The sequence below is a fragment of the Diadema antillarum genome, unplaced genomic scaffold, assembly GCF_040938485.1.
Source record: "Diadema antillarum isolate AM-2024a unplaced genomic scaffold, OU_Dant_1.0 scf00000014, whole genome shotgun sequence".
NCBI lineage: Eukaryota > Metazoa > Echinodermata > Echinoidea > Diadematoida > Diadematidae > Diadema > Diadema antillarum.
Genome location: NW_027270903.1, coordinates 3,591,910 through 3,608,499, shown reverse-complemented (window position 1 = coordinate 3,608,499; position 16,590 = coordinate 3,591,910). Strand labels below are relative to the sequence as shown.

Sequence of the window (16,590 nt, the reverse complement as noted above, 5' to 3'; positions counted from 1 at the left end):
AAAGAAAAGAACATGGTATGCTTGACTGCCCATGGATGATGAACATGCACGCATCCATACATGTACGTATTGTGTCTGCCCTTGAGGAGTTAGACTGCTAGAATGCCAGTTGTGCTATTCTTGTAATCATTACTTCACACATGTCATGTTGTCGTACCTTTTAATTGAATGAAGATCCGATTTTAAATAGAGTATATTAACCCTCAAGGTGTCCTCTCAACTCAAAAGAAAAGGAATTATTCTAAGAATTTTACAACACTCCTGGTACAGATCTTGGAGTGATTCATTGTTTATTATTCATAAACATGAATATTAAATCAGTTAAGAGAATTGTTAATGTTTATGCAATCTTTAATGAAAGTGCTTTGTCAGTTGTAAGCGAAGCACAATGGAATCAATTAACAGGATATTAACAGTGGTAGCAGGGAACCTTGATATTACGAGACCTAAAAACCATGACAACTACCTGTATCGTATTTTCTCACTGCAATACAATGGTTAACACAAAGAAATGCAAGGAGTTGGGGCCTGTAAAATCACCTTGGTCTAAGAGGATTTTGTTATACAGTCGAACCTGTTGTAACAAAGTCCTTGGGGCTTGCTGTTTTTCTTATATCAAAATTTGTCTGTTATATCAAAATTTTGTTTAAAAAACGTGGAGAGGAGGATGTTGCGGACTTAATTTTTACCTTGTTGTAACCGGAATTTTGTTATAACTGTGTTCGTAATAACGGGAGTGCACTGTACATGCTCTGTGAACTGCAGGAAGTGTGTGCTCAAGAAAAGATCTGCCAAATCTAATGAAACTTACTCAAGGGTGAGCAGTTGTCTGTGAAAGATACATAGTTAATACCCAGGTACAGTAGCTGATGACATTTCTTTGTCCTTTTTCATTTGATACAATGTACATATCTTCTGATTGCCGAGGATGAAAGCAGCCAAAATGCGCTAAAGGTACACAAATGGTATTTAATCTAGGCATATAGAATCAGAGATCACTTAGTAGTTGACAGATGTTGACCATGTGTAGCTAATTCCATTCAAGATTTTCAGCAATTTCATAAAGAGGCATTTCTGTTATCATACAACCCTAATTGAACTGGTTTTGTAAAAATTGTTGTTGGTGTTTCTGGTGTACAAAATGTAACTGTCCATTCATTGAAAGTTGTCTTGTGTACATCACTTACATGTGTACATTGTATTTGGTTTACTGTCCTGATGCAATCTTAGAAAAGAAAAAAAAAGTGCCGTAGGGGTTTACAACCCCCTTCATTTTTCTCCCCCCAAAATTGGGGTACACTTTACATGTACAACATGTATTGTAAACTTGTACGGTGCAAAGTGAAGAAAGCAATGTGCTACTGCCAGTATGTAGTAAAAGACGTCAGGCCAGGGTATGCGTATCATCTGCAAGTAACTTTAGATATCCGACGACCCTTAGGCTGCGTTCACATAGAAGTATACTATTTGGGTATACAGTGCGCGTTTTCGAGGGCACGCGAATAGCTTGAATCGAACGATAGGATTTCCTAACACCGGGTCACATAAGAGGGCTCTGTTCGAAAATGGCAAATAGCATAGAATAGTATAGCATAGTGGGAATCGCGCTTGTTCGATCTTCGAACAGCGTATACCATCTTTTGTTTATGAAATAATGACAGTTTTGGTCTGGATTTGCCCTTTAGCAAAAATAAGCATGTAGACTGACATTCTGATGCAGTTTAGAAATTGTTGATAAGATTGCTGGGATGATTGTGTAGGAGGAAGAAATCGTCACTGCATGGGATGGGAAGTTGATGGTGCGGATGACGGCGAATAGCGAATAAAGAATAGCGAATACCGTGTACCGAATACCGTATACTTTTATGTGAACGCAGCCTTATCCACACTGACATACATGTAAATACATACAATCAACTCTCGCACAAGTCAAGTCAATTGGGACGGAAGAATAAATTTCAGCTTTAGTCATGCTGCCCACTAGGCCTGTCAGGCTACATTATGTGTATATTGTAGGCATATCATAGACAGAAAATTGGGTAGAATATTATCTATACCACACAACCTTTCTGTTCACTCGTGCCGACTTTCTGTGTCAGGTCAACTCCTATCTCTTTCAACTGCCCCTCAAGGGACAGTAGCCATCAGAAACAAATACATGTACAGTCAACCTTGCCTATTTAAAGTCCGAATCTATTTGGACTGAAGAAAGAGCTTCGACTTAGAGAATATTCTACTTATGAGGGATTAAAACCAGAAGAATATATAAAGGACTTGAAAAGATCTTCCACTTAAACGAACATTTGACTTGTTCAAGGTCTACTTTAGCAAGGTTGACTATACAGGGCATTCAAAATTGCGCAAATCTTCTGTTCTTATGGTACCATATTGTGTATTAAGAATGCTATCTAGGATTTATGTCATAGGGCTTTCGAGGCACTCAAAAGATTTCTTATCATTCAAATCCATTGTCTTGCCACTGCACAAATGATTTTATGCCAGAAGCAGAACACCATGTAACAATTTCTTGGATTCTTATTTCATGTGCAGTGAATCATGCAAGTAAATATATTCTAGTTCAGTGAAAAAAAAAAAATGGTTTCCCTTCTTAGCAGAAAATGCAAGATCAAAATGATATAAAATACACCCAAACATTCACATTCTTAAAATTTAATACCGGTTCTCCTGTGCATTCATTTATCACTTGGGCCTTTGGATTTTGCACTCTAGAGTTAGCATATGTGCTTTTGGGTTACCGTGTGAGTGTGTGTGTGTGTGTGTGGGGGGGGGGGGGGGTTGCAGGTGTAAATGATATTATAAAATAAATGTGATATTATAAAATAAATGTGCAACTACAATTGTATTTTATGTTTGAATTTCACAGAATGTGTTTCACAAATGTAGTTGCTGGCATGCAGTTTAAGTAAAAGACATTAATTTTGATAACATTCAAGTCTTAAGACACTAAACTTGGCATTCTTAGATAATCAATCACAGCAGCACTGAGACAATGACATTGAATCAGAAAATTGTTTATTGTAAGTACAATACACATAACTATCTCTTTTTTCATGTTACATGACCAAAAAAAAAAAATCTATCACAAAGAAAAATACCCCAAAAATATTTTCGTGAGACCATACAATACAGTGGCTGCTGACTGAATTTTGATGGGTGTCTGGTTTCGATTGGGTTTAAAAACAAACTAGACTTACCGGACCTCTACGTCAAATGTGATGTTTATTCAACAAAGATGCTCGTTTTCATTTCCCTCAAAGTCATACAGTGCACTCCCGTTAGAACGAAATGCTCGGGACCTGCAGTTTTCTTTCGTTATAACGAAATTTCGTTATAACCAAACAAATACAATATACAACGAAAACAAGGAAGCCAAGCATATATGATATTTTGTTTGTTGAATACTCGTCATACACTGAAAATAAAACAAATAGTTATTCAATTTCAGATTATTGTATTACAATAACGCAAGTTCCCCTCGAAACTGCGCGTGACACACCAAGCGAACACACAGTGATGTGACGCATTGTGACGCCCATGCAGTGACGCAGCTATAAATGCTTGTTCCGCTACGTATTTTCGAAAGCGATCCTCGGTTCGTTATAACGGAGCACATTTCTTTTGTTTTTCTTTGTCAGTGGTGTTTGGAAAAGACTTCGTTATAACGAAAATTTCGTTATAACCGTGTTCGTTATAAGCAAATTTTGTAACATGGACTTTAATGGCGATAATTTGGGGACCAGAAGTTTTACTTCGTTATAACGTGTTCATTGTAACGGGAGTGCACTGTATTAAACTAAAAGCAAAACTGCTTGTATGAATTTTGCCAAAAAGACAGGAAAAATGATGGGAAATTCTGACTGAGATCAACAATGTTCTTCACAGATACCGGTACATGTATACTGTCTATCCTTCATTTTCCTTCAGACAATCAATAATCTCTGTTTCCATCCAAATCATCTTATTTTTGGAGTCATACACAAAAGACCATTTCCAACCTCATCTCGATATACAAATGTTTGCCATAGCAAATGACTTATAGTATATGTATGAGGGTGAAATCAGTTTGCCACATGACAAGGATATTTTAAAACATGCACACAAATGCCACAGTTGATAACTCACTGAGACTGCAATCGATTTTCTCAAACTTTGCCCAACATTACTCAGAAGTTTCACCAAACTACATACTACATTCAACATTTGCATTATTACATGTACAGTGCCACTGCCTCAGGGTAACTTTTTCTTTCAAGCCCAAATTGAGGCTCATGCTGAACTTTTCCAGACTTGAAATGACAACCACATTGAGTAATGAACCCACATCTGAATAATATAACAATTTTGTGTGTATTGAATCAGTTTCAGAGAGTTCATTTTACAACACTCCTCCAAATATATGCAATGAATTGGCAAAGCAGCTCTTTTCCACAATTCTGTGTCACATACTCAGTGTCATCAGAGCATTCTCTTTGTGCCATTGCCTGGCATCACACACAATTCTGTGGAAAAATGTGTACCGGTATTACATTTCAATAGTGCTAGGAGTCTGTTGATATGCCTGTGTATTAGCAGAAGTTGAAACGCAATGAAATAAAATTCCCTGTCAAAATCTCTATGGTGATATTTACGCCGTGATGGACATAACCTTTGCAGTCATAATCTTACACAATTTGCAAAATTGGCTCCTTTCAATTAAGCTAAGTAGGAAAGTGTCAGTCAGTATTACTTACACATTGTGATATCATTTACACAATATGAAAGCAAGGGTGATGCTTCGGCAAAGGTAAAGTTTAGTGATACCTTAATCTTTTGCTGAAGACTCTTCCCATTATTCCTTGAAAGAAAGAAAAAAAAATTTTTCTTGAAATTTCACAAAGGTTTACTGATCTCCTCACATGACAAGTAACTCACGGTGAAAGTAAAGATTTCATGAAATGGGGGAGAAGGTTCATTCACTACAGGTATAAATTTGGAAGTTTTCATGTCTCACTCAAAAGTCAGCATGTTCACTAACATTGCTGACTTTCGCAAACACTTATTTAATGCCAGATTTGCTCATGGTAGCAGCTAGGATGTGACCTTTGCCCTCTACATGCCAGCGTGCCCCTTTGTACGTGGCCTGCAGGTCATCATTGGTCAACAGATGCGGCTGGATTCGTTCGAATATCTTCTTCTTGGGATTCATCTGAGAAGGGAAGTCGCCCACTGTGAAGAAAAACAAGAGCAATGAAAATTTTGTCTTATAGATGCTATGTACATTCACACACATGTCGGAGAGTAAGATCTGGATGGTAGCCTGAACATTAAAGTTTCAAAATTCTGTGTTCAAAACACAACACAACAGAAAACAAAACATAACAAATTTCATCCCCTCCTGCAGTATCCCCCACCCCCCCCCCAAAAAAAAAAGACTTTAAACCACTGTCCACACATGGATATAATCACTTCTAAAAAAGTACTAGTAAGGGGTCTAGGGCAATTACACCCTAGGCAATTGCCCTGGACCTTACCCTGACCATAACCCTTATCCTAATCCTAACCCCAACCCAAACTCTAACCCTAAACCTCACCCTCAACCTAACCCTCATCTTTACTCTTACCCTATCACTAACCAGTATTTAGGGGGTAATTGCCCTGATATGCTGGTAAGCTCTCAGGCTTTCACAAGAGTGCATGGTCACTGGGGCATGAGTACTTATCTCCTGCTTCTAGTCCTCTGCAAGTGAGCATATGTGATTTGCCTTCATGTGTACGCAGTTTTGATGCATATGAGCTTAAAATATTGTTCCAACAACTGTTTGTTCATATTTGAAGGCTCACAAGTGAATTACCACGAATGAATATTCGAAAGAAAATGTTGAATGTCTGGACAGATAAAGGGATGGACAACCTGAAACATATCGCCTCCAGAACACTTTGGTGTTGAGCAGATGATCTTACGTCAAGTGAGAGTTGAATTGCAATCAAAGTATCAGTACCATTTGCCTTTCTTGCGTCCACATAGTGAAAAGTTGTCTTTTACCACTGATTACAGTAACAACTTCAAATGGGGTCCAAACGTCACTTTTGCCATGTGCAGAAACTGTCCTGTTTTTCATCACAATAAAATGCACTGCTCACACTTATTCTATAAAGCAGTTGGCCATGTGGGTTTGTCATCTCTTCATCACCACGACATTCATCTACCTATACAGGTTTAATGCTCCCAAAAGAGAAAACTCACATTCGAATCCCTCGCAGCCGACTCTGTCTCCTGGCACAGCCCCTGTGGGTGGCTGTAGAATCTCCACCTTGTCCGGAGAGGAGGCACACATGACCATTGCCTGGCTGAGGATTCCACGCATTTTGGCTGGCTTCAGGTTACAGCATAGAACAACCATCCGGTCTTGCATCTGTGATTTACAGGTGAAGCAAGACAGTGTAAGTAATTATGGAGATGGAGTAAAGCATGCATAAACAAGCAACAACATCAAAACATATGTTGTCATCACACCCAATAAATTATAAATGTATTTCCTTTGTCTCGCAATGCCCATGTATATTGAACACCTATACAGAACTTGTTACAGAGGGAAAGTCACGTAAGATACACCAAACCTCTTCTTAAGTTTGGCTAAGCATGACAGATTAATTGTGACTGTCATATCCATCTTCTCACCAAAAAGGCAAAAGTAACATATAGTGACTTCATAGTGTCAGGTCAAACAAACACATTTTGATATTTTTGCAGTGGACTGTACAGAATGTGCATTGCGTGTAGTGTAAACGTAATCTTGACTTATGTGAGTGTTTACCCTCAAAGAAAGGGTTATTTCTGAGTGGTTGAGGTGGGGATTCGTTTTAAACATTCCTACGTGAGATAATGAGAAACCTCTTATGAAGTATGAAAGAGCATGTAATTTTATGAAGGATTCAACGTTTATATGATGAAAATTGGTTTTCAAATGGCTGAGATATCCAAAAAAGTGATAATAATAAAAGGCGACAGGCCACGCTTTTTATTAGGATCTCTTTGTTTCACCTTGTTTTTGGATATCTCGGACATCTAAAAAAAGATTTTCATCAAATAAACTTTTGATACCCCTTAGAATTGCATACTCTTTGGCATCTCATAGAGTGATTTTTTAATACTCACAAAACGTTAAAAGCTTAATCCTCACCTCGACCAAAACTGTACACACCCTGTAATTAGCGCCATCACATTTTCAAAACACATTAATGCTTATTTTCTTTCTTTTTTTTTCTTCTTTTTTTTTTGGGGGGGGGGGGGGGGGGTTGGGGGGGTTCTCCAGCATGACTGGCTCTCAATCCTATGAAGTGTTCCATGAAGAAACTCAATGGTGCACTGTGCTTGTAGCCAAGCTCATTGAGGAACAATATTGAGCCCTGAGCAATATGAAATAGGTAATAACTTCAAAAGTCATCGAGCACTGGCTGAGCAACAACTGGCCTCCTGTGGCACAAAATAAGCAGCATGCCATGATAAACAAACCTTGTGTCATATCAAGTACTAGCACAAATGCACTCTGGATTGCACATCAGAAATTAACCATAATTTTAGACATACAAATGGGATCTGATTAGTTCCGCATGTCTAGAGAGCATATTTTCATAAGTTGTCCTGTCTATACATCATAGTCCTACCTGTTCAATAGGAATGTGCTTGACCAGCCCTGAGACCACTGTTCTCGGTTGTGCCTCCCCAAGTTCGACCTCTTCCACATACAAAGAATCTGCATCGGGGTGCTTCTTCACGTTGACGATCTTCCCAATGCGGAGGTCAAGGTTGCGGAAGTCAACATCGTCGCTGGCAGCTGCTTCTTGCTTACCATCCTTCTTGGGCTCCTTAGCTGGTTTTTCTGGAGGACATACATAAGCACGAGAGGAACTTTACTGATGGTCCCTACTTTTCATACTTGTCAAAATGTACATCTGTAGCTTCCTTCAAAAACACAGAACATGTCACTGACACTGGGTGATGAGCAATTGCACTGTCTAAGATGAGCATAAAATCGTGACTTGGATTTAAAGGGGATGGCTATCAACTGATCAGTGGGAATCAGTGGGAATGCTGGGGGATGATTGTTCCAATTCTTGTGGGATTCATTTAAGAGTACATTATATATCTATTGTTGCGTAAAAATTATTTGCTTCAGAATGGTCTCATATTCAAGTAATGTGTAGTTTAATGTTTCCAGGCTAGCATGCCTGTACAGTGACGGGGCATTAACCCTATTCTAAATGGGCTATTTGAGACCAAGTTTTTACTGGGGGGGGGGGGGGGGGGGGGGGGGGGTCAATTTGACCCCCCCTTCAGATCTCGGCCGCCGATCACGCGATCGCCGCAAAATTTTGCCTGAACATAGAGCCGGATGTCAACTACAAGATTACCTGGTCATACAAAAGAAAAATTTTGATTTTCTATTTTTAGTAAATTAATTATGCAAATTTATGCATGAAATCATATTTTCACCTATAACTCCATTAAAAAGACTGAATGATTGCTTAATTTTTGTGTAAGAGTTCCTCAAGACACATTGAACAATTTTCTTGTAAAAAAATAGCACAATCAAAATTAGTTTCTTTTGATTCCTATTGTTTTAATTTCTTATGTATTTCATTGTTTTTTGACCTTTTGTTTTCTATTGTTTTTTGGCCAAAATTTGTTGCAGGCACTTTTTCAAGCTTATCTACATTAGAATTGATTAATTTCAATGGTTAAAAGTTGAAATAATCTAATTTATATCAATTTAACCAAAAAACACAATTTGCATTGGATTTGCACACGATATCATGAATTTGAGCCATTTTCAGGTTGACATGCATAAGCAAAACATTACGTAACTTCAGAACGGTGTACCTGGACATCGCAAATTTGGTCTCAAAATATGCGGGAGACTTAAAAAAAAAAAGTCATGAAATGACGCGGCAAAATCTTTGCGCGTTGCGGAATCGCGGCGCGAAATGTCGAGGGGGGGTCAAATTGACCCCCCCCCCCCCAGTTAGAATAGGGTTAAAGTGCACATTACTTGAATATGAGACCGTTCTGAAGCAAATAATTTTCACACAACAATAGATATATAATGTACTCTTAAATGAATCCCACAAGAATTGGAACAATCATCCCCCAGTATTCCCACTGATTCCCACTGATCAGTTACTAGCCATCCCCATTAATTCCATGACATCACAGTTCCAAATTGTACATTTACTTAAAGGGATGGTCTTTTATCAAAACAATACAATAGTTTGCAGCAGTAAAACAACAGCAAAAGATCAGTACAACCTCAAGTCCACATGATATTCTAATGCTTTCTAACAGTCAGTCACTTAATTTTCTTTTTAAGAAATCTACTTTCTGACTCTAACAAAGATGAATATGATCATTCTGTGCTGACATAGTTGTAAATATATTTATGTAAACATTCAAAGGTGTATCAGCTTGCTACATGCACTACTTTAGAATTTAGTTCTGTTCTCATCTTAGTTGCCTTCAGAGAAAGCCAGACAGCCAACACACTACAATACAGTATGAGGATATTACATTTAAAATCTACAATTTTACTTACAATCTACAATTCAGAAATTATGCCACTCACTGATGGCATTTTGGACAGAGAAAATTAATGCATACGGACGACCTAGGCAGCATGCATTACCTTTCTTCTGCTTTTTGCCTTCTTTTTTGCCCTTTCCCTCTGCTGCTGGTGTAGGTTCTGATTTGCTCTCAACCACAGGAGCAGAAGGCTGAGCAGGAGGTTGAGCGGGTGAAGCCAGAACAGTCGCAGCAGGCTTCTGTGCCGAGCTTGGCAGGGGCACCTGCGTCACTGCAAACCGCAAGAAAATGAAACAGCATGATAATATGAATTAACCACCAATTTTACACATGCTGCCGCAGAGTTAAGTGTGTCCCTTTCACAGATATTTTCGTTGTATCACTGTTGTAAATTCATAAGCTACAGAATACAATCTTTCAAAAAGACACACTCTACAGCTCTAACAAACAGGTCACAGAAGGTGCATAATACGATATTTTACAAGAATATATTGCTATGTGAATATCATTTTGAACAGTGACTATACTGACACAAGGCTCTGACATGTACAATAACAATATCACAACAGTACTGCAGCTGAAATATTCACATTTTGACATACAGCTCAATGTAATGATCAAGTTCTCACGATATCACTGAGATTCTACAGGGCAAGTGATGGAAGGAATACAAATTTATGACTGGAAATGCTTTTGTGAAACTGTCACTAGGCAAGTGCTCTTGAATACTGTCTTTAAATGATGTCTACTCACATCCGTTTCTGATCTCGGCAGAAATGAGTTGGTCTTTCAGCTGTTTAACATCTTCCTTGAGTCGAGCGTTCTCTTGAACAAGTCGTTGCTCTTCACGGCTCGCTAAAACAGAATCACAAAGACACGCCATGACATTAGCACTCTACAGATGGAAAAGACCAACATGGATTACTCTCAACAAATCATATACTGTATACACCGAATATTTCACGAGGTTTTTATTTTCGCGAGTCAGTTGCTATTTCGCGAAATTAAAGACACACGAAAAAATTAACTCTGATCTCGATATGATTATGACATATTGGTATGCACATTTCTCTATAAAATTCAGTACTCCATGATCGCGAGTTTCACCACTCGCAAAATCGTCGGGAAGTCCCGATTCGCAAAAATTTAGACCTGCCAAATATATGGCGTAAACAGTATGGTATGTACTAGCGTAATATGATACATTTTTTTTTGAAGTCAGAAAAAGGAATGCAAGTAATCATCCTCCCCTTTAGAAAAAAAAAAGGGTAAAAAACTACTCTCACATTCTCTTAGTCAATTTTCGTGCACAAATATTGATTGGGTAATCACAAAAATATAATGTAGCAACAGGGTGATAATGCTTACATAAGATACCCTGTTCTATGCGTTGAAAAACAATATTTCCGTAACAACAGCTTGACAATTTATGAATTAAACATGTACATGCACTTGCCTTTATTAGGCATTGAAGCTGAGGCCAACAAAATTAGACTGGCATTAATGTACTGGAAAGCAAGCACCCAGGCAAATACTGATCTAACTGAGGCACAATTGAATCATGCAACTAGAAAGTAAGGAAGCTTTTGTACAGAATATATCGTCTCGAGCATGTACAATGTCTGAAGGGTAAGTAATTGACAGAATGGTAACGCACACTCTCATTGTGGGCCAGGACTACACAATCACTACATGAAATCTCTTGCTTTATTCTCACTGACTTGACAATCCAGTTTTGGATTTTGTTTGTCACACTCCTTCCTTTGAATCTGGGTTGATCGGATTTCTTTACTGGCAAACAAATACACTTTCTAGAGAAGACTAAGATCAGTTGACCATGAATCAGTCATGCATACATTACTCACCAAGTGCAAAGGAAATGTGATACAGTGCATGAAGGGGCAATATTAACTGGAATAAGGAAAAACAAATTCAGGGGGCTTGGCAGCACTAAATAACATACCGACAGTCCTTCGCAGAGCCTGCACTTCTTGCTGCAGCCTCAGGATGATTTCATCAGCCAGCTGTGCCCGCTGTTCAAGGCGCTGGATCACTGCACTGGATGCTGCCATTACACGAGGAGTCGCCAACAATCTAGCTACAAACCTGCATGATAATCACCAGTTTGGGGACGGGGTGGGGGTAGGAAGTAAATATTAGGGCCAAACATTTGTGAAATGGAAATCACATTAGCTCCACTATAATGAGATATTCTTAAACATTTATCATTTTGCAACTCGTTAGTGATCACTTAATAGACAAATGCTGAGTAAAGGGGGCAGATTGGAGTTGTTGGATTGGCACACTGCATGCACATGAGGTCTAAGCACCTAGCAGAAGGTAGAACCATGGGCAGTGTGAATATCAAACTGGAAGAAAAAGGCACTGGCAGAGGCCATGAAGAAGTGAACAGCATGCACCAAGATACAGTGTACATATATGTAATGTCTGAAGTGCCTGACTATGGGAAAACAAACTAGCATAGCAGCGGCTTTAAACAGACTTAAATTACAGTAAGCCAACCAGTATTCGTCTACCTGCCAGAATCCTTCCACTGATAACAAGCCAGCGAATCCTCAATTGTCACAACACAGGCATATCACATTTCACACCTGGCATCGTCATTCGCAACAGGACGCTCCCTTAATCACCTATCCACCAAAACTCCCACATTTCACCGTCGAAAATGCAAAATCAGGTCCAATTTTTGAAAGCGTTCGGGAATGCTGTCTAGTGTTAGAAATCAGGGTCACCAATAAAGCACTAAAAATTGAGAAATGTGCCATTCTGTTGCAAGGCTTTTTGCATATCGCAAGCTCAGAGTATGATGGTATCCGCAAAAATGCAACAACATTCCCAAAATCTCCTTATATGCTGGTGCAATTTTTATGCAGAGGGGTTGAATGCAAGTGCCATCTTGTCAGAATTCATCCACCGACGGGCGCCGCAATGTCCCCGATGCAACCTTGCGCCAACAAGGTATGCTGCAGCGCATTTTTCAGCGGCCCTGAACACACATAGCGCCCGGCCAATATGCTGGTCGGGGAGTAGACGGATTCTAGTCGGTTATGCACTTGTCAATGTAATGACTCACCCCACTACCCCCGGACATGGGTGCGTCATTTCCTCGTTTGGTCCGTCAAATTTGTGACCCAGGTGTTCGTCATTTTATCAGCTTTGTCCGTCAAATTTTTGATCGAGGGGTGCGTCATGGTACGTCACTTGGCTACGGAAAATAACACGCATTATTTCGAACCGAGGGGTGCGTCATGGTACGTCACTTGGCTATGGAAAACTGCACGCATTTTTGCACGGTACCAGTCCCGGATACACGTACACTGTACCGCGAGTGAAATTACAGTGAGCGCTTTCCAGCGGCAAGTGAAAATCAAAGTCGGGAAGCGTTTTGGAATAAGAGGGAAAAATGCTTGCCAGAATCTGGCAAGCAAATAATTTAAAAGCCACCCTTTCTCCTTACATTTTCCCTCCAACAAACCCATGAAATCATGCATACTCAATCTCAAACCAGGGACTGTTCAGCGATGTTAGTTCAACCTTTACTGTCGAACACTTAGTGCCTATTGCATATTGCGATGCAACACCAACACACATTGCTATCGAAGAAAGTTTGTTTACATTCCAATACAATGTGCGTCTAATGTTCTGTGCTGACAAAGGCGAATTTTTGACAGTAAAAGAAGCGGCAGCAGAAAAACTGCCTGCCGCATGCCATTTTCTGCTCGCGGGATAGCCCGACCAGACGTGCCACGCTAGTGCGAATCTCTACGTATAGCAACTAGGCTGTATGTACCTGTACTAGTTACTCGAGCGGGAATGCCGTGGCGTGGTGTGTACCTGCGCTGCAGCAGTATGCATCCACCGCACTAGCAATGGCCGCGCACACACAGCGCATCTGCACACATGTGATTGTCATGTATGGATTGCATGCACAGAATACATACTACTGTACGGAATATCGTAGCAGCAGTGTGATGTACGGTGAATGACGGTACGGTGCTTTTACAGGGCCATGGTAAGGGAAACTTGCCGAAACTTTTACAAATTATGTTTACGAACCAAAAGAAAATGAAATTGCTTGAATAAAACGTATGCAAAAATCGTTTCAGTATTTACGGGGGTGCGTCAAATGTACCGAGGATGTCCGTCAAAAAAGTTACCGAGGTGTGCGTCACTTTCAACGTGTTGTCCGTCAAAAAAGTGACTGTGGTGTTCGTCACTTGCAGCGTTTTGTCCGTCAAAAAAGTGACTGTGGTGTCCGTCAAAAACCCTGTGTGGTCAGTCAAAAAATGACCATGACGCACCCATGTCCGGGGGTAGTGGGGTGCGTCATTACATTGACAAGTGCATTATCATCCAATAGGCCCATAGCCACAGCAACATATCTTTGGATTTTCTGAAATTCCATGATGTATCAAATTAAACCAATTTGCGATGAAAAAAGTTTGTATTAGATCTCAATTTAACATTCGTTGACAGATATGATTTATGAATGATTTTGTATATCATTTTACCTTTTAGTTGAAAAATATTGCAGAAAAGTTTAGAGGCCAAATTCTGGTCATTCTACATGAACTTACTTGTATGCATGAACTGTAAATTTATACTATAAGTAGAACAAGGCTGTGTTAGATAATTAAAGTGTCTTTGAATTCGGTGGCCGTGTGGGATAAAGTGCCTTGCCATAATTTAAAGGACACCACCACTACTACTGAGGGGCACGTACTGCACTGGCCACTGCACTGCCGCTGCCACTGCCACTGGACTAGTAGTAGAGAGGTCTCGTTTGGACCTGAACCAATATAATAAATTTTTGATTGAGTGACTTGACAAAATGGTTTCATATGTTCTCTATCAAGACTGGAATACAATACTTCCATGGGCACTTCCATGTCTGATGTGATGTGATGTGATGTGAAAATAATGCTCTATCTATAGACTATGCAATCCATATTGTATACCAGGCCAGGGCCTCCTTGTCTGCCTGACACCTTTGCTATCCCACAGACCCCAGTGGCCCAGACTTGCCCAGTAAACAGATAGCAGAGCCAAAATGTAAGAGTCTAAAAAACACTTACATGTGACTTTTTCTCGAATTGGATGACTTGTGCTACAGGCCGTTTTCCAGTCACGGTATTTATGGATGTTCAATAACGTCGGTTGGTATTTAGAAGTCTTCCTGGATTAAGAAGAAAAGGACAGAGACCTTGACTTGATGCACAGCTCTCCATCCACACACGCCGATGAGTACGTTGTTTAGGCGTGTACGTGTACATACCACCGCCGCCCGCGCCCGCGCCCGCCGATCCGCAGGCATGGCATGGCTGGCACAGGCGAGGCTCAGGCAAGATGCACACCCACGAGCTGACGAGTGGCACATGTATGTTGTACAACGCATTGCGTCAGCTCCGCGGAAAAAGGGGCTAGTCTTCACTCAACGCGCTAAGGCATACTGAGTATGCACATCGTATATAAAATCAGAGACAACGAATTTTTATTTTTTATTTTTTATTTTTTTTTAGGGAGAGGGGGGAGGTGGTTGGTCGGGAGTATACAGTTAATTGTATCAGGGCAATTACCCACTGCCCCTGGCTAAATACTGGTTAGTGATAAGGTTAGAGTGAAGATAAGGGTTAGAGTTGGGGGGGGGGAGGGGGGAGAGGGTCAAGGGTCAAAAGACATCCCCACCCCCTTGTTGTTTTTAAAACGACAGAATACATAAACTTGCCCGAAGTAACAATTCAAGGAATTCAGCGTTCATATTCAAACAAATGCCGAACTTGTTTAGATGATGATGATATGATCTACAGCATTAAATTTGTATACGATAGCGCCACATCAAAAGCATTAAGAAGCTGGCTCAAAATATGTTTTATAATGGGTGATTTTAATATAGATTTGTTAAAACAGAATAATATGTCGCAAGTTTTTTTGGAAACATTTTTGTCTGCCTCTTTTTTACCCTTAATATCTAAACCCACACGTATAGTTAATGAATCTGTTTCTTTAATTGATAACATTTTTTGTAACATTCTTCCTCCTCCTGATTCTTTTGTGGTACTCTCAGATATCACCGATCATTTCCCCATCTCGACTGGTTTTTCTTTAAATGGAGCAGTTAATAATAAAAACAACAATATATTTAAACGAAGAATTACTCATGAAAGTATAGCCAGGCTAGGTGCTAGCTTAGACACCGCAGACTGGTCCTGTATCTTTGATACAGATGATGTTAATTTGTCTTATGAATATTTTATGAAGATTTTTATCCAACATTTGGACATTTGTATTCCAAAACGTAGAGAAAAATCAGCTAATTACAAAAAAATACCCAGGCTCCCATGGATTTCAAAATCGCTCCTGCGTTCAATAAATAGAAAGAATAATTTATATTACAGATTTAAAATGAAACGTACTGAGCAATCAAAGTTGAAATACACTAGTTACAAAAATACTTTGACGAAAATTATACGAATAGAAAAGAAAAAATATTATACTAACCAGTTACAATTTTACAGGCATGATATGCAAAATACATGGAAAGTTTTAAAGCAAGCCATGAATATATCAAATGTTAAGTCAAATATTACAAAAATTAGATTTGATGGTGAAATTCTTGAAGATTCTCAACAAATTTGTGATGTTTTGAATAACCATTTTTCTTCAATTGGGGAAAGCCTGGCAAGTAATATTCCTCCCTCCACAAAACATTTTTCCGAATTTTTGGGTCCCCCAAATTCTAGTTCAATATTTTTTAATCCAACATACACTCAGGAGATAATTAATATTGTCTCTGATTTCAGTTCCAAAAAAAGTGCTGGACACGATGACATCAGCAATTTTCTTTTAAAGGGGGTAATATCGTCAATTGCGGATCCCTTAGCTCATATATTTAATCTATCCCTTTTTAATGGCACCTTCCCCGAAAGTATGAAAATAGCAAAAGTCATCCCCTTGTTTAAAAAAGGTGACAAATTAGATGTAAATAATTACCG

The 16,590-nt window shown here is 39.3% G+C and overlaps 1 protein-coding gene across 1 annotated transcript; it reads right to left on the bottom strand.

Annotated features, from left to right (window-relative positions):
* Nucleotides 1–5,056: 5,056 nt before the first annotated feature.
* On the bottom strand, nucleotides 5,057–14,819 carry LOC139722962 (aminoacyl tRNA synthase complex-interacting multifunctional protein 1-like). Its single transcript, XM_071634245.1, has 7 exons — nucleotides 14,674–14,819; nucleotides 11,541–11,683; nucleotides 10,331–10,432; nucleotides 9,681–9,848; nucleotides 7,666–7,880; nucleotides 6,245–6,413; nucleotides 5,057–5,226 (listed from the first exon to the last, which is right to left on the bottom strand). Coding segments are annotated over exons 1-7 (969 nt in total). The 5' UTR covers nucleotides 14,676–14,819.
* Nucleotides 14,820–16,590: the final 1,771 nt, after the last annotated feature.